Below are 17,803 nucleotides of genomic sequence, written 5' to 3' on the forward strand. Positions count from 1 at the left end.
AACACTAATCGGGCATAAAGTCTTTCATTTGTCTCATTGAAGGGGGAGGGGAGTGAAAGTATAGAGGAAGAGAGGGGGATTTAACATTCACTAAAAAAGGCGACACCAGCAGAGAATGCGCGATGGAGAAAAACGAGTAAGTACATAAATGATTTAATATTGCGAACGTATTAAATCGAGAACAGCGTATGCATTTATCGTCATGCTGGTTTACGAGCACAGCGATCGCGTTTGTTAATGTGAGTAGACTAGTTACACCGGGGCTGACGTTACTAGTTTGCGCAGTGCTTTCAATCGGCGATGGTCTTAAAGAAAGAAAACGCGTTTGTCGTACGATAAACTAATTAATGTAACAAAGCGACCTGTACGGCTACATGTATAAACATATAAAATGAAGCATTTGGACGCGTGGTTTGTCTTAACATGAAACTAGCTAACAATAATAATAATAAACTGTTTATCTAACCTTGTTTTAACGTCGCGCGGGACCAGGTGCAGCATCTGTCTGTGTTCCGCGATTTTCATTTTAGTTCATGATGTTCCTAACATACGTAGTTTTTTTAAATATCTTTTTATACCAAGCATAGTCTTTCATTCAGTTTCATAAAAGATTTGTTCCAAAATGTCACCGGTTTTACTAGTAATGCATTTGTTTACATTCGCAACCACGCTAAATATGGCTCTGTGGTGACACAACGAAGAGATGCCATAGTTGCAGCATTGTCTGCGACGAAAATACGCATGCATGTATTATTCCATGAGTGCCACTACAGGGTTATGACATCTGGATCATAGTTCTGGATGATGCATGAGGCAAAAGAACAGCCTATTTTCCAAGCGGAGGAATCTTCCATTGAGCAGAAGAGCCCTCAGTGATGCGGCCACGGTGCGGCGGAACGTTTTGCAAAGTGACAAAGCAAAGCAGCATTATTGAAAATAGACACTGCATTGCTACAGAGAGGTCTTTTGTTGGTGTTATTTATCAAAAACATAATATTATAAGTATGCCACATATGGACTCTCTGTGGATTGAAAAGTGTGAATCCTGGGATTGAGGAGGGAAAGCCATGTGTGTTATGAGCACAGAGGGGGGATTGTCCTGTAAAAGTAGGCCCAGCTGTGGAGAGGATTTGGTGTGCTTTATTTCAGAAGGGGGTGGGGGTGCATGTCAATTGAGCATGTGAATGCATCCATATTGAATTGGCTCTTTTTTTCCCTAAGGATTCGGCTAGACCGGTTCACAATTACAAAACGTTATTTTACAGGTTTGTCAAAGACTTTAAGTCTAAATATCAGCCGAAGGAGAGAGAGTTGCACTAAAGTGCACTAAATGTATGTAAATGAATACATACAGTAAAAATTGCCTTTGTCTGCAGTGGAAACCATAGCAACAGCTGATTTTTCATTTATATTTTTATTTAAAAAAAGCTGTTTAAAAGTTTCAGACAGTAGTGTTGGCAAGGCAGATTCGTTTTAACATAGTAGTTTTGACACTGAGTGTTGAAATAAGTTTGCTTTACTAATTCATTTGACAATCTTTGTGCTTGCAATAAATACTTTATTTTAAATTAATTTTCCAAATGGTTTGCAGAAATGTTACATTTGCCTCGTTTATGACTCATAACACATAACAGATTTGAATCAACATTCAAAAGAACCAGTTTAAATGAATGACATGTTTAGATTGGTTTTTATAACGATACATTTAACAAATGATGTCTCGTGGTCTGAATTTCAGAATGTCTCTGGATTTACCGGCAATGCATTTCTTAAAATTCAGAATTCCTGACTGCAGCATTCACAGTGAAAAAATATGCATACATACACTGTTTATGGAACTATGATTCATTTGGATCTTCCATTTTTCAATTCCATTGGCGTAAGCAACTGTCAAGTTGAACTTATTCTCTGTCTCATGGTCTGAATAAATCTATTTTCAGAGAATTCCCAACCAACAACATGTCATAAATAGACATGACTCTTCTTTTTTTTAGCAGAGGTGAGGAAGAAGAGGAAGAACAGAGGCGAGAGAGGGGGGAGGCAGGTCGTTTGTATAGTTTGTGGTATCGTATTACTTAATCAATTAAAAAACCATCTATGTTGTTACATGTTTGCACGCCTTGACAAGCTTGAAGAGCCATCGACTAAAACCAAAAAAGTTTGTCCAGAGTTGTGCATGAACTTGAAACAAGCACGAAATCTTCATGGTATCATCACGCAGAATTTTCAGTGAACCCATCTCTGCATCAAACCTGCGCCAACTAACTTTTAACAGAGGATTGTGATCGGAAAGGACTGTGGTATTTCTTGTTTCATATGCAGAAGTGCATCTGCTTAGTGAAGAACATCAGCTGAGATCTAGACAAACAGTATTCCTATTATCTCAAACTATTCGCAACAGATGTAAACATTTGGCAGAGAAGATTGACAGGGACAGCTTAAAAGAAAGTCATCTAGTGCAAGTGTTTGAAAAGCCTAGACATGGTACAGGATTGTATTCACACTACATTTATAAGTTAATTGTGTTTAAAAGTGAGAATAGATCAAGAATCGTTTTTTTTTTTTGAGCAAACATGCAGCATTAAATTACATTTTGTATATTATTATTATTACTTTAAATTAGGTTTCAATTATTTTAAATGCAATTCATTATTTTAGATTTAATTCTACAAGAATAAAACAGGTATTTGCATTAAAATTGTGAAGTTTGTGTCAATTCATGTGTGTTTTAAGCATTAAAATGACATTTTGAATGTGATTTTAATGCGGTCATAATTGTCAGTGTGAACAGGCAGAAAGAATTCTGTCCTCACGGTATTCATGTTCTAAAAACACTGTCATTTCGTCATCACAGGCTTGGGATTTATCAAAATTCGTTCCAAGTGAGGCATTGTCATTGTCATTGTTTGCGTATATCGTGTGTGTTAATATATCCGTATGCAACTGCTGTCACCACAACCCATTCTCTTACCAAATTTGCATCCATACGGGGTTTATCAGATCTCTGAGATGTGTCCTATTTTGCCCCCCCTCGCCAGCCCCACTGGGAAGAAGTTCCGGAGCAAGCCTCAATTGGCCCGTTACCTTGGCAACTCCATGGATCTCAGCTCCTTTGATTTCCGCACAGGCAAGATGCTAATGAGCAAACTGAACAAGACCAGACAGAGACCCCGATATGACAACAACAGCCAGACTAAGGTAAGACGACTGCAGTAAATAGTCATTTCAGAAATGTTACTTGAACAAACGTTTTCATATACACAAAAACATATTGGAAGAAATGTAGCATTACATCAGTTGCTCAGCAATGGATCCTCTGCAGTGAATGGGTGCCGTCGCAATGAGAGTCCAAACAGCTGATAGAAACATCACAATAATCCACACCACTCCAGTCCACCAGTTGAAATCTTGTGAAGCAGTGTGTTTGTAATAACAAGTCTTCTTACTTTACACTCAAAAAATGCTGGGTTGTTTCTGTAAACAAATTGTTGGGTTGATTGTGCTGGGTCAAAAAGTTGGGTTGTTTGGGGTACTGTAAACACATTATTGGGTTGCTCATGCTGGGTAAAATGATTTGTAACGGGGTCATTCACAAATAAACAGTTGGTTGGGTTATTTTGACCCAGCAACTGGTTTATTACTTTTTCATTCTTTGCGGAACTTTCTGGATTCTTCACTTTTGACAGGACGAGGCACGCACTCGGAGCGGGCAGTGTTTTATGGTAAGTTAATATGATTGTTTACCTATATTTTTAATAAGTTGTGGTAACAGCAAGCTAATTTCACTGTTCAACATACAGTCTTTGATATGGAAGTGTGAGGGGTAACGTATTTATTCTGTGAAACATTAAATAGACACTGATAGCCGGTTAGATTTTTTTGACAAAATGCAGCATCCTTAAATCCTTAGTTGTAAACCAGCTAGACTATATATGCAGCCTTTTTGAAATATGCTGTTTAAATTGTAAATTAATCACGTAATTATTATCGTATTCATTGTGGACGTTGCGTATTTAAAAGTGAGGAAAGCCTGTTGTATGAAATCCATAGGCCTACAAGCGCAGTAAGTTAGTCCCTCACAGGGCTCGCACGTAAATCGGCGGGAAACAGCGACATTAGCGAGTGAGTTGTGTGTGGAAAGTCTGCTGTATTTTAGAAATACTCGTCAGAAAAAGCAACTGAGGTAAGTTCCAGCACAGTCTGCGTGTGTCTTCTGTAAAGTCTCTGTCGGACTCTAAACCAGAATCGTTTTTGTCAAAAAACAACAAAAAAAGGTTTATATGAATGACGTGCAATCTTTACAAACAGCGTCAGAGGAAAGGAGAAATAAATCGATTTCATGTTAAGCGTTTTCTCGCCCTGAAAACAAATTGCAAGTTGTTAAGATTTTAGGTGCTTAGACTATCATTTAGTAACGTTATTAAGACAGTGGTCATCGGCCGAGTGTGCGCGAAGAATTTCTGAGGCCAAATAATGTTTTTTACGATATTCATAACAGCGCCATCTTTGCCATCACACGGGAGGCTGTGACGAATAGACATGCATCTCTAAAAGCAAGTTGTACTGCTATTTACTGTGTTCTGCTGAAACACTCAAAAATATCTGTCTGAGAAAATTCAATAAAACTCCCCAGTCCATATGAGCTGTGGAAAAATAGATCTAGGAGTTAACTTATATACAGCTTTTTTTTTCTTTTTTTTCTTTTTTTTTTTATTGCGGATGCCATTAAAACACGGTGAGTTTATCCTTTACAGCTTTGCTTTTATACTTGTCATGGCACTGCTCTGAATAAAGTATTATAAACTAATAGATGACACCGATTTAAAAACGGATATGACCGTGGGCCGAAATGTCAGAAATGTTTAGAGGGCAACGATGTATTAAAAGCAGACGTCAACGTTTTAAAAACGATCCCCTTTTACACGGATCTGCGAAAATGATTTAAAAGGCTCTATGCATGCCAGGTCAGTAGTTGGCGATGTCACCTAGTCAAGAAACTCCCCATGTGAACACATAATTATCAGATAATTATGCGCTGACAGTTTTTGTTGACATGGAGAGAGACAGTAACGTTACTGAGTAAAGGCATCGTTTTCACAACTTTGCACTTTGAAATCCGGTTTCAAAAGCTTAAGTTTAAACTCAAAATTCCAGGACCAAAAAACACTGTTGTCGTGTAAATGAACAGCCAAAACGCATAAAAATGTTTCCATTTTCAGTTGAAAACAGTGTCATGCAAGTTACTTAGAGAATTTGAAAGCTAATGTCAAAATCATGAATGGAAACTGCCTAAATTCAGCAGTTAGGCTATGTGAAATTCTAATTTAACTTACTTTCAAATTTCATTTTAGTGACTGCTGCCACTCATGGACACGTTTGTGAGAGGAAAATTGTCTGAATGGCAGCTTGAAAATCTTATAGACACATTTAAAGGTAAGTTGGTTTTTATTGGACAATGTTGAGTCTAGGGCTGCAAAATATATCAAAATTATTGGAGCATTGCAAATGAGCATATCGCAATATGCATATTGCAATGGTTTGCAATAACTGCATGATTTAAATACTTTACAGGCAACGTTAGCTTTGTCAGGTTTGCTTTTATGTACTGCAACAGTAAAAAATGGCTGTGCTGCTTTCTCTTCCCAGAAATAATGTGAAACATGTATGTTGGTAATATAATTTTAAGTGTTTAGGCTAATATAATTTAAATCTTACCACATTTAGCTGTAAGTTATTGCATATCATATTTTTCTTCAATATTGTGCAGCCCTAGTTGTTGCAATTTAGAGTAATTTAATAATATATATCCAGCTGGTTGATATCACAAAATAAACCCGTGGAGTGGTCTTGTATCACCCTGAAAATGTTTTGAAATATGTTTTTCAAATCCCATTCAATCAGGGATACAATGATAGTGACTACTTTACTTTACTTTACTTTACTTTACTTAAGACATTTTATGTTGGTTTTTCCTTTAATTTCTAACTGATAATCTGTCAAATTAACATCTTTTAGTACTTTGTTCTTTCCTAACAGGTACTTTTTGCAAGCAAATTTTTTTAACCTTATTGTTCTAGTTACATGTGTTTTCTATGTTTTCAAAATGTATCAGATTTACAAGATTTCTGTATCCTGTATCCTAATGCAGCGAGGAAACTGTTTGAAAACTGGACCACGATAACTGAAAGAATTCTTCCATATGCCCAGCGAGAGGGTAAACTGCCCTCAGTACTGGGTGACATGACACCAGGTAAGCTATTTCTTATAATGTTATAATTTTGTCATAATTTTGTTTTTGTTCACCTTCCTAAAGCATTTCAGCCTTCCATGAAGTAGCTCTAAAAACAATGTCTTTTTTTTATTCACCATGTAGTCTTCAATAGGATCCTTGCTGTTACGTCTCCTCTACTTCTCTGTCTACCACCACTGTTTCAGTTTCAAACTTATATCATTCATAGCCTATATTTAGCACAAAAATTCTAAATAGTCCCCATAAATTTATAAACTTGATGTGGGTATTCTTAGTCAGTCAGTCATTTTACAATGATAAAATTAAATTAAAAAAGCTTAAATATCGCTTGCTTGTTTCGAATTCTTTTTAAAAGCAAGCTTTCCAATGAACACCATATATAAGACTTTTTTATATATAAAAGGCTATCGAATCAACACTCTTGGTTATAGGGCTGTAAAATCGATTAATTGCATCTAACATAAAAGTCTGTGTTAAAATAATATATGTGTGTGTATGTTATATTTAGCACCCATAATATACACAAACATATATTATGTTACACATACATTCCTTGGACGACTTTTGATAGATACTGACCACTGCTGACCAGGAACACCCCTCAAGTGCTGCAGTTTTGGAGATACTCTGACCCATTCGTTCTAGCCATCACGATTTGGCCCTTGTCAAACTCGCTCAAATCCTTACACTTACCCATTTTTCCTCTTACCAACACATTAACTTTGAGGACAGAATGTTCACTTGCTGCCTAATATATCCCACCCACTAACAGGTTCTGTGATGAAGAGATAATCAGTGTTAAGAAAAGTCAGAAATGCTACTTTAGAAATATGAATTGTTATATACAGCATACTATATAAATATTAATGCAACTTTTATGTATTTTGGTCAAATTGTTTAGCTGCTAAAGAGGAGACAGCTTTGAAGGTCCTGCCAACTCTGCTTCCCCCATCCATCTGCAGGAGAGGAGGAAAGGTCTTCAGACCCACCACAGAGGAGGCCCAGAAGTCATTTATTGACATGCAACCTGTAAGTTTTTCTTTAGTGTTTCTACTTCAATAAGGGTGGACGTTTGCACTGTTTGATATCCTTGATAACTATGAAAGTAATTCAGGGTTACAATATTGATAGTTTACAATATTTATAATTTTGAAAGCTGCAGTCCATAACCTTTTTTTTGTGTGTGTTCAAAATTTACAAATAGTATATAATGAGTGAGTACATCATGAATCCATTTTCCAAATCGTGTTTTTGTCTTATCCTGAATCACTAACGGTACACCTATATAATAAGTCTTTATATTCAGACTATTTTAGACTGGCGGAGGAGCACAGTACCTGTGTGACTCATAGACATAAAAAGAGTAACTCCGGTTACAATGTTCTTCCGCAAAACACATGCAGTTCTGTTTATTAACCGCTAGAGCACCAAAAGTTATGGACTGCAGCTTTACCCAACAAAAGTTAAGGAAAGCTGCAATTCGTAACTTTTTTTGGATACAAATTTTTACAAAAATCTGTTATTGAGCAAGTACATGAAAGATCAGTGTCTTTTCCCAGTGTCCCAGTCACCTTAAAGGATTAGTTCTCCCCAAAATGAAAATGTCCTAATAATTTACTCACCCCAATACCATTCAAGATATCCATGTCTTTCTTTCCTCAGTGCGAGAGAAATTATGTTTTTTGAAGAAAACATTTCTGGATTTTTCTTCTAACAATGGACTTGTTAGAAGAATATGTAAATACACATTTTGTCATATTTGGGAATGTTTGCAATACATTTTTTTTTTATATTTCCACCAAAAAAGCTTAACTAGCATGTCAGTTATATTGCAGCACTCTAAGTTATTGTGTGTAATCAACAGGTTGGGACCAACATGGTTGAATATTTAAACCATGAGATGACCGGAGCATTGCTGCACATTATGTGCCTCAGTGATGAGACAAGGGGGACATCACAGACCTTTGCCATTATTCCAGGCCACGCCATTGAGACTGAGTCTTTGTTGGAGGTGGTTGATCTTTGCTTTAAAGCTTTTTTTGTTTTTGATGTTCAGTACACCAAGCAGTGTTCCCCACCTGGGAGTTTCTCCAGCATGCTGTATATCAAATTGAAGGAAAAGAGTCCTCTGTAAAGTTTTTGAGGGTAAAGAATGTATTCAATATTGTATACAAACAAAGTATTAAAGAAATGTATTGCTTTTAAAGAAATAATATGTTTTAAATTAAATGAGATTGAAATCACATATACATGGCCTCTCTGGTTTATTGTATTACAGAGACAATAATTATTTTATATTAGTAAAATAAAATATATTTGTAACTAATGTATAAAGGCAGTGAGACAGGAAATAATCTATTTATTATTAAATAATAACTATTTATTTGACTAAACTATTTGTTTGACTTAACCCAGCAAGAGGGTTAATTTTACTCACTGGTTGGGTCAAATGAATGACCCAGTAATATGGGTTAAACGGTAAAACCCAGCACTTGGGTCAAACCAACCCAGCGCGTGTTCTGTCCAATAGTGACCCAGCAGCGTGGTTAAGGTTGGGTTATTTTTTAACCCAGCAGTTTTTAGAGTGTAGAGTCTTCTATCTACAAATACTGCTTAAAAAGTAATCTCGTCTAAATCAGGAGAGAAATATGCTTTTTACAAGCGTAAATATATTGGTGGATTTTGATGGGAGAAGACAAGAGGATAGACTTTTTCACAGGAGGAAGTGATATTATAGATAAAGACTTACATTTTGTCCAGAAGCAACAGTTAAAAAAGAAAAGAAAAAAGCCTTAATGATCGATTTGTTTCTCACAATCATGCAGCTTTTCACTTCATAAGATTGTAATTGGTGGACTTGAGTCGTGTCAGTTACTTGTGGATTATTGTGATGATTTTATCAGCTGTTTGGACTTTTATTTTGACGGCACCCATTCACTGCAAAGGACCCATTGGTGAACAAGAGATGTTATGCTAAATCTAAGCATCTTGGATAGTCTTAGGGTGAGTGCATGACCAGTAAAACTATTTCTTTAAGGCTATTTCAAACCAGTTTAGCTGGTCAAGCTGGTCTGCCTGCAACAATATCCAGCAATTCCTATCAACAAACAGCTTTTCGTCAGGGTATTAAAAGATGTTATGTTTTAATAGGGTAAACCCGACCTGAATACGTCCCTCCCAGTACGACAGACGGCCTCCATCTTCAAACAGCCTGTCACAAAAGTTACCAACCACCCCAGCAATAAGGTTAAAACTGACCCACAGAAGGCCATTGACCAGCCCAGACAGGTAATACTCCTCTAGGTTTTATTCATTAATAATAGTAGTTTCTCATAGCGGCACAATGCTAATATACTTTTTCATCTACAGCTTTTTTGGGAGAAGAAGTTGAGCGGCCTCAATGCCTTTGACATAGCAGAGGAGTTGGTGAAAACGATGGATCTCCCCAAAGGCTTACAAGGTACATCTGTGCAAGACGAAGAACTTCACCCAAGTGTGTTTGTTTTAATCGAGAATAAACGAAGTCAACATTCCATTGCTTTGTGGAATCTGAAGAGAACGAGAGAAGCAAACAGAAAACGAATCAAAAGTAAGCCAGAGTACATAAACAACAGCAGACAGGGCCCAAACAGAGAGCACTAACACCAAACAGGTGAACACAGCGAGGCCAGGGTAAGAAATAACTGGGACGATTTCAAAATAAAAGACAATATGCTAATGTCAAAATAAAAGCGCAGCATGTTTTGTTTGACAATTTGTTTTTATTTTAAACAAAAAAAAATATGTTTTATAAAATATAATATTAATATAAATATGCAAAATTAAGAATTAAGAAATTTAAACAGATTTCAATTTAATGAAAAAGAAAAACTACCTTTCAAACATTTGAGGCTGGTAAGATTTTTTGATGTTTTTGAAAGAAGTCTCTTATGATCACCAAGGCATTTATCTGATCAAAATTACAGTAAAATATCAATGTTGTGAAATACGATTTCGATTTAAAACAACCGTTTCCTAATTTGAATATATTTGAAAAATGTAATGAATTCCTGTGATGCAATGCTGAATTTTCAGAATTTTCTTCCACTAGTCTTCAACATCACATGATCCCTCAGAAATAAGTTTAATATGCTAAATTGCAGCACAAGAAGCATCTTATTATTATCTTATTATCTGTGTTTTTATTTTTTCAGTTTTCTTTAATGAATAGATAGTGCGTTTATATTTTGTCCAGACTCCAGAGTAGTGCCAACTAACTTAGATCTGCATTTATTTGAAAAAATAATCTTTTGTAATATGTTTTTACTGTCACTTTAGTCAATTTATTGTGTGCTTGCTGAATAAAAGTATTCATTTCTTTTATGAATTACTTTGTAGCATCATAATACGATATCTAGAATATGTCAAATGGTGGTTAAATTGAAGGATGCTAATAAAATGAATTAATTTGATAATATTTAAGGAGTGGGCCCTGGCTGCACAGATAAGACCTTGTTGTCAGCTATTGCCAGCGCTCTTCACACCAGTGCGGCCCCCATCACGGGCCAGCTGTCCGCCGCTGTGGAGAAGAACCCCGGAGTGTGGCTCAACACGGCTCAGCCTCTCTGCAAGGCCTTCATCGTCACAGACGAGGATATCAGGTATTTCAGACCTTTGAACGATGCACAGTATCATATGTGTGTGTGGGATACTGATGCCAGACTGGTACAGTTGAATTCTATGGTCACAGGAAGCAAGAGGAGCTGGTGTACAGCGTGCGGAAGCGTTTGGAGGAGGCTCTGATGGCTGACATGTTGGCTCATGTGGAGGAAACATCTAGTGAGGGTGACGCACTCAAACAGGAGGGGAATTGCAATGATGATAAACAGGAAGTATAGCAAAGGTAAGCAAATAGCTGAAGAAAATGTACTCTTTCTGCTATTAATTCAAGAAGGAAATAGACGCAGAAACTGAAATCTCTCTTTTTTTTTCTTCACAGGGCATTCAAGTGTTGTCTGAATTACCTGCACACGAGTTTCCCAACACAACCGGATGCTCGCTGATCAACAAACCAAACCAATCGCTGAATATCCATGTGCGCCCACCAGTTGGGATCTCGCAGAGACTACATTTTCAGGCATTGTTTCTGTTTTTGTATTTCAATTTTTTTTTTCTATTTGGAACATTTTCTAAAAGAGCAAAATGTTCGAAAAGTTCAGCAGTTGAACTGCCTTCTGTAGTAAATGTTTTGAGGTTTTGTTTTTTTGAGAGAGGGGGTATTTGGATTTAATAGGGACATGACAATCAAGTCAAAAATACAGTCCTCTAGTTCTAGTGGGTGCTAAACTTTGTCACAGACGACCTAAACTGATCAGTTGATTATTCTCTGTGACTTAACATGTTTAAAGCTCTGTCAAAGAGAGAAAGGTATGTTTGTGGGGGAAAAAATGTACTTTCTCTCTTATTTTCTCCTATTTTACTCTTTCTTAATCAAACCAAGGTGCAAATCAGTATTATGCTGTTTAAATTCAGTATTTTCTGTGTGTTATTCTCAATGTTTTATTGGGGATATAAGGCACTGATAAACTATTACAAAGTTTGCAGGTATGGCTTTGTTTTATGTCAGGTTTTTTTTTTGTTTCCAACTGAATCTGGTGCTTCTTAAAACTGTCCGATTTTTTCCTTATAAGCTATTCATACTCGGCACTAAAAAATAATTTGACAGTCTGAACCTGAAATTGCAATGTGAATGGTGATTCATAAAACGTGACACGCGATTCACATAAAGTGATGTGCAAACATCATCCTGAGAAAAGCAACTTAATTAAATGTAGCCGGGCGAATAAAGTATGTTTTAAAAAATAAAAAAAGTTTTGTACATAGCCCACAGCAGCACACCGATGTTCATGTTCACTCCTGCGTTTCTTAAAATAAAATGTTCTTGTGTTGAATATCTAGGTTATTTCTTTCTTTAATTATCCTACGGGAGTTGTACGAAACAGAATATTTCTTTGTGTTTCATTCGAATGATCATTTATTTGCTATCCACTTGTTTGCACTACAGTATTTATGCTGATGGAGGAAAAAGAGTGTCATTGGGGTGGGACAGAATCAATTTCCTTGGTATCCACATCTTGAGACATAATAATGAAGTGAAGTGATATGTGGATAAGTTTGGTGTGACCCATACTCGGAATTTGTGCTTTGCATTTAACCCATCGAAGTGCACACACACGCACAGTTGTAAACACACATCTGGAGCAGTGGGCAGCCATATTGCTGCGGCACCTGGGGAGCAGTTGGGGGTTTGGTGCCTTGGTCAAGCCTGGTATTGGTGGAAGAGAGCACTAGTTATTCACTCGCCCCACTGACAAATCCTGCTTGACCTGAGAATCGAACCAACAACCTTTGGGTTAAAAGATCATAATCAAGCCTGTAGACTGTCATGACCAATCTTGCTCATAGAAGGCTGTCTTCCTGCACAGTTTAGTTCCAGCACACCTGCCATGGACTTTCTGGTAGTCCTGAAGATCTTGAATAGCTTGTTTAGGTGCATGAAGCACACTGCACCAATTCATTCCTGAATTGTTTTTGAAATCCGACCGAATGACATGCCAGAATGTTTCAGTTTTCAGGCCTACACTTTTGAAATTTGAATATTTGGGTAATATTAATTAGCAATGTAATGAGAAATAAGGATCACACACAACATAAAAATTGGACTTGCCACAAACTGCCACATACTGTTGATTATGATCAGTATGAAAATCTTCTGTTGTCTCTCGGGGGGCGTGTGTGGGTGCCAGACCCAGAAGCTGTGTGGGTGTCTGCCCAGCTGCTTCAACCACCGTCCTGGAGACCAGCACATACTAAGCTATTTGTAACATGTTGTCATTTTAGCCCTTGCAGGCAATTGGTAATGCAAAAACAACCCGAAACGACAACAGCAGCCATTTTGGGAAGTATATCGAGATAGGATTTGAACGTAAAGGGGATATTATTGTTCAAACATGAGGACTTAGTTATTGGAGAAATCAAGAGTTGTTTTTCAGGTGCTTGCTCGATCATATAGTGTTCAGTTTATCTCATGATTTGTCTCTGACATTTTTGTTCAGTTACACCATGCAGAGGACTTTCATTACACCTACCAAGGACAAGATGTGCGCATTTTTTTGGCACAGATGATTTGGTTGAGCTAGAGCAGACAAGAAATGCCTTTAATATTCTTGGTAAGCTAAATTAAAAAAAAAAAATCCATATATTCTTCAGATACAACTTGTGGTTCGTCTCTGCAGGAGTGCAGCCTGACCAGCAGATGGAGATATTTCATATACTGGCAGTTATTCTTCATCTGGGGAATGTCAACATACAAGCTAGCATTCGTGGTGGGGAATGCAGCTACATTGATGTACAAGCACCATTTCCTATTACTGTGCACATTTCTGAGTTACATTTGATGTCTAGCAGTGGTTGGGGAAATGCTTGCGATGCCCATAACAGGCCAGCAGGATAATGAAGCAAGGGATGCTCTGGCTAAGCATGTGTACTAGCAACCGTTCACATGGACTGTGCAGAGGCTCAACTCGTCCTTAAGAGCACAACGTGAACAGCCCAAATCTTTTATAGGAGTTCTTTGATATCTATGGGTAAAAGTTATTTTATTTGTAACAATCAAAGCAACAGAATGTACATGTAGGATTGTTTTGTCAATCTTTTCTTTGATAGGTTTGAGACTCTTTAAAAGGAATAGTTTTGAACAATTCTGTATTAACTATGCAAATGAGAAACTCCAACAGCAGTTCAACAGGGTACGTTTCCAGATATTGGCACTTGGTGTAAAGTAGGCATCTAACATCTTCTGTCTAGTGAAGAGTGACTTAGACCTTGAAGGGTTGCTTCACCCAAGTCTACATAGTATAAGTGCCTATCCATGGTTACTTTGGGCTTTACAGAACTTGAGTTTTCATTGACTGACTTGTTGACCCAATTATCATACAGCTGTTTTAAGAACATAGAATATGCTTTTTATTCTCGTCAGCATGTTTTCCAGCTAGAGCAGGAGGGGTACCTGTGAGAGGAACTTCCCTGGAACCGTACTGAGTTCAGAGATAACCAACCATGCATTGCCCTCATCGAAGGCCAACTGGACCTACTTGATCTTCTGGATGAAGAATGCCGAGTGAGGAATCTACTCACTGTAATACGAGCTGTAGTCCCTCTTATCATGTCATCAAGGTGTACAACCCAATATCGCTCTGTTCTACAGGTCCTTCTCAAAGAATTAGTGTATTGTGATAAAAGTTCATTATTTTCCATAATGTAATGATAAAAATTAAACTTTCATATATTTTAGATTCATTGCACACCAACTGAAATATTTCAGGTCTTTTATTGTTTTAATACTGATGATTTTGGCATACAGCTCATGAAAACCCAAAATTCCTATCTCAAAAAAATTAGCATATTTCATCCGACCAATAAAAGAAAAGTGTTTTTAATACAAAAAAAGTCAACCTTCAAATAATTATGTTCAGTTATGCACTCAATACTTGGTCGGGAATCCTTTTGCAGAAATGACTGCTTCAATGCGGCGTGGCATGGAGGCAATCAGCCTGTGGCACTGCTGAGGTGTTATGGAGGCCCAGGATGCTTTCGATAGCGGCCTTAAGCTCATCCAGAGTGTTGGGTCTTGTGTCTCTCAACTTTCTCTTCACAATATCCCACAGATTCTCTATGGGGTTCAAGTCAGGAGAGTTGGCAGGCCAATTGAGCACAGTAATACCATGGTCAGTAAACCATTTACCAGTGGTTTTGGCACTGTGAGCAGATGCCAGGTCGTGCTGAAAAACAAAATCTTCATCTCCATAAAGCTTTTCAGCAGATGGAAGCATGAAGTGCTCCAAAATCTCCTGATAGCTAGCTGCATTGACCCTGCCCTTGATAAAACACAGTGGACCAACACCAGCAGCTGACATGGCACCCCAGACCATCACTGACTGTGGGTACTTGACACTGGACTTCAGGTATTTTGGCATTTCCTTCTCCCCAGTCTTCCTCCAGACTCTGGCACCTTGATTTCAGAATGACATGCAAAATTTGCTTTTTACATCCGAAAAAAGTACTTTGGACCACTGAGCAATAGTCCAGTGCTGCTTCTCTGTAGCCCATTTCCTGCACACGCCTGTGCACGGTGGCTCTGGATGTTTCTACTCCAGACTCAGTCCACTGCTTCCGCAGGTCCCCCAAGGTCTGGAATCGCTCCTTCTCCACAATCTTCCTCAGGGTCCGGTCACCTCTTCTAGTTGTGCAGCGTTTTTTGCCACACTTTTTCCTTCCCACAGACTTCCCACTGAGGTGCCTTGATACAGCACTCTGGGAACAGCCTATTCGTTCAGAAATTTCTTTCTGTGTCTTACCCTCTCGCTTGAGGGTGTCAATGATGGCCTTCTGGACAGCAGTCAGGTTGTTAGTCTTACCCATGATTGCAGTTTTGAGTAATGAACCAGGCTGGGAGTTTTTAAAAGCCTCAGGAATCTTTTGCAGGTGTTTATAGAGTTAATTAGTTGATTCAGATGATTAGGTTAATAGCTTGTTTAGAGAACCTTTTCATGATATGCTAATTTTTTGAGATAGTAATTTTGGGTTTTCATGAGCTGTATGCCAAAATCATCAGTATTAAAACAATAAAAGACCTGAACTATTCCAGTTGGTGTGCAATGAATCTAAAATATATGAAAGTTAAATTTTTATCATTACATTATGGAAAATAATGAACTTTTATCACAATATGCGAATTTTCTGAGAAGGACCTGTAGATGCATACATTTTCAGATGAGAACTTTGCTCGGAAGCTTTACGACCAACACCTGATCCACAGCCCTTACTTTCATAAACCACGCATGTCAAACTCTGCATTCATCATTGACCATTTTGCTGATATGGTCAGAAAACATCTACTGTGAATAATTCACCAACTGATGCCACCAAAACTTTAAATGTTTGTGATATTATTGCTGGCTTTTTTAAATCGGTCCAGTATGAGTGTAATGGCTGTTTAGACAAGAACGAGACACTGTATTTGAGGAGCCCTTCAATATACTGAGAGCTAGTCAGGTATTGTTTAAACAGTTCAATTCTTGGCTGTTGAAAAATTAAGTTTTGTACTCACTCTGCCTTTTCATAACTCAGTCAGAACTAGTTGCAGGGGGATGCCTTCCCAACTTGAACAGCACCACCCCACACCCCTGATGCTGCTATGTGGTTTTGTTTCTTTGGATGATGGCCGTTCCTGCCCGAGTGCCCTTCTTCATCTTATCCCTGATCCAGAGCAGTACTGCTTTGGCAAGGCCAAGGTTTCTTTCGGCCCGGACAGGTTGCAGTACTGAAGCTGAGAGGGGATCTGTTAGATGCAGCAGGGGTTTTGAGCCAAAGCTGGGTGAGAGGGTGGCTGCAAGGTAGGTATTATCAGCAACTCCGGTGGGCCACCTGTAACCTGCAGCGGTACATCAGAGGAACCCTGTGTTACATAAAGAGCACAGTGTTGGTGCTCTTCTTCTGCATGGTACAGTTCAGCTCGGCTTGGCACGACACGGTACGCCTCGGCTTGGTTTGCATTTTCACTGCAGTTTAGTATCACTTTAGAGAGGGTGGTATTATAGACATGTCATTGCAGTTGTGCTGCCTCTAAAAAGGAGGGGGTGTGTCTAATTTGAAATACATGCTTCAATGTTACCTGACCATTAGGTTGGTGTGGACCACAGGCAGCACAGCTTCTTCAAATGAGCAAGAAGACTGAAACTGATGGACAAGTCCAAGCCTTCAATGCACTGTCCGACCAGCAGGTGGCGTGCCTGTTATTACAGTTACATGTGAGGCAAATCAAATCAAATGTTCTTTTTTATCTATCTATCTATCTATCTATCTATCTATCTATCTATCTATCTATCTATCTATCTATCTATCTATCTATCCTTTTATTTTCTGTGTTAACATAAAAAGTATATATATATATATATATATATATAATAAATTATTTACATATCATATATATATTGTAAATATACACAATATACACAAATATATACAAATTATTAAATATACAAATATAGAGCTGTGTGGGTGTCTATGTATGAAATACTATTTGAATATACATATAATAAACGATATATGCAAAATTTTATGCTCGTTAATTTTCAGCTCCAAATCCCAGAGTCCCTCAAGATCTCCTTCCTACGCAAAGTCGAAATGTGGGTTTTTCTCCTGAAATGTTTTTTTTTTTTTTTTTTTTTTGCCTTTGTTGCCTTTAAAAACACTAAATTCAAATTTGAACTATAAATATTTTAAACTGACATGTCAGTCAGGCCAAATAAAATCAATTTTTTAAACCATGTTTAAATGAGACCAACAAAAAGCCATGACACAATGCATTTTTTTAACCATTTATTGGAAGTAGAAATAAACCAAAGCTGGCATGTTTCACCTCCATCCCCAATAATAACGATCATATTAAAAAAAAAAGGGAAAAAAAAAAGAAAATTAGAAACGTCTCTGTATAAAAAAAATCTCTCATGCTAG

General features: G+C 37.6%; 2 protein-coding genes across 7 annotated transcripts; both read left to right on the forward strand.

The window, feature by feature from the left end:
- Nucleotides 1-11,919, forward strand: LOC113065229 (methyl-CpG-binding domain protein 3). Of its 3 annotated transcripts, none has more exons than XM_026236504.1 (8): nucleotides 32-136; nucleotides 1,995-2,063; nucleotides 3,039-3,198; nucleotides 9,401-9,538; nucleotides 9,620-9,710; nucleotides 10,713-10,890; nucleotides 10,980-11,132; nucleotides 11,229-11,919. In XM_026236504.1, exons 1-7 carry the CDS (start codon nucleotides 123-125, stop codon nucleotides 11,125-11,127), a joined length of 798 nt encoding a protein of 265 aa, XP_026092289.1. In that variant the 5' UTR covers nucleotides 32-122; the 3' UTR covers nucleotides 11,128-11,132; nucleotides 11,229-11,919. The 3 variants fall into 3 exon arrangements, with proteins under 3 accessions (XP_026092292.1, XP_026092289.1, XP_026092290.1); XM_026236505.1 differs by having other exon boundaries at nucleotides 40-136; nucleotides 1,998-2,063; XM_026236507.1 differs by lacking the exon at nucleotides 1,995-2,063 and having other exon boundaries at nucleotides 1-136.
- Nucleotides 3,463-8,495, forward strand: LOC113065230 (uncharacterized). Of its 4 annotated transcripts, none has more exons than XM_026236509.1 (5): nucleotides 3,463-3,722; nucleotides 5,352-5,433; nucleotides 6,113-6,250; nucleotides 7,152-7,279; nucleotides 8,115-8,495. In XM_026236509.1, exons 2-5 carry the CDS (start codon nucleotides 5,367-5,369, stop codon nucleotides 8,382-8,384), a joined length of 603 nt encoding a protein of 200 aa, XP_026092294.1. In that variant the 5' UTR covers nucleotides 3,463-3,722; nucleotides 5,352-5,366; the 3' UTR covers nucleotides 8,385-8,495. The 4 variants fall into 4 exon arrangements, with proteins under 4 accessions (XP_026092294.1, XP_026092296.1, XP_026092293.1 ...); XM_026236511.1 differs by having other exon boundaries at nucleotides 6,149-6,250; XM_026236508.1 differs by lacking the exon at nucleotides 3,463-3,722 and adding an exon at nucleotides 4,062-4,183.
- Nucleotides 11,920-17,803: the final 5,884 nt, after the last annotated feature.

Source organism: Carassius auratus, chromosome 47 (genome assembly GCF_003368295.1).
Source record: "Carassius auratus strain Wakin chromosome 47, ASM336829v1, whole genome shotgun sequence".
Lineage (NCBI taxonomy): Eukaryota > Metazoa > Chordata > Actinopteri > Cypriniformes > Cyprinidae > Carassius > Carassius auratus.

Bases quoted from the DNA above. Each gene is read 5' to 3' on its own strand.
- LOC113065229 (XM_026236504.1), top strand. The intron at 3,199-9,400 runs GTAAGACGACTG...ATGTTTTAATAG, and splicing joins ACAACAACAGCCAGACTAAG to GGTAAACCCGACCTGAATAC. The intron at 10,891-10,979 runs GTATTTCAGACC...CTATGGTCACAG, and splicing joins GTCACAGACGAGGATATCAG to GAAGCAAGAGGAGCTGGTGT.
- LOC113065230 (XM_026236509.1), top strand. From the start codon at position 5,367: ATGGACACGTTTGTGAGAGGAAAATTGTCTGAATGGCAGCTTGAAAAT. The intron at 5,434-6,112 runs GTAAGTTGGTTT...AAAATGTATCAG, and splicing joins TCTTATAGACACATTTAAAG to ATTTACAAGATTTCTGTATC. The intron at 6,251-7,151 runs GTAAGCTATTTC...CAAATTGTTTAG, and splicing joins ACTGGGTGACATGACACCAG to CTGCTAAAGAGGAGACAGCT.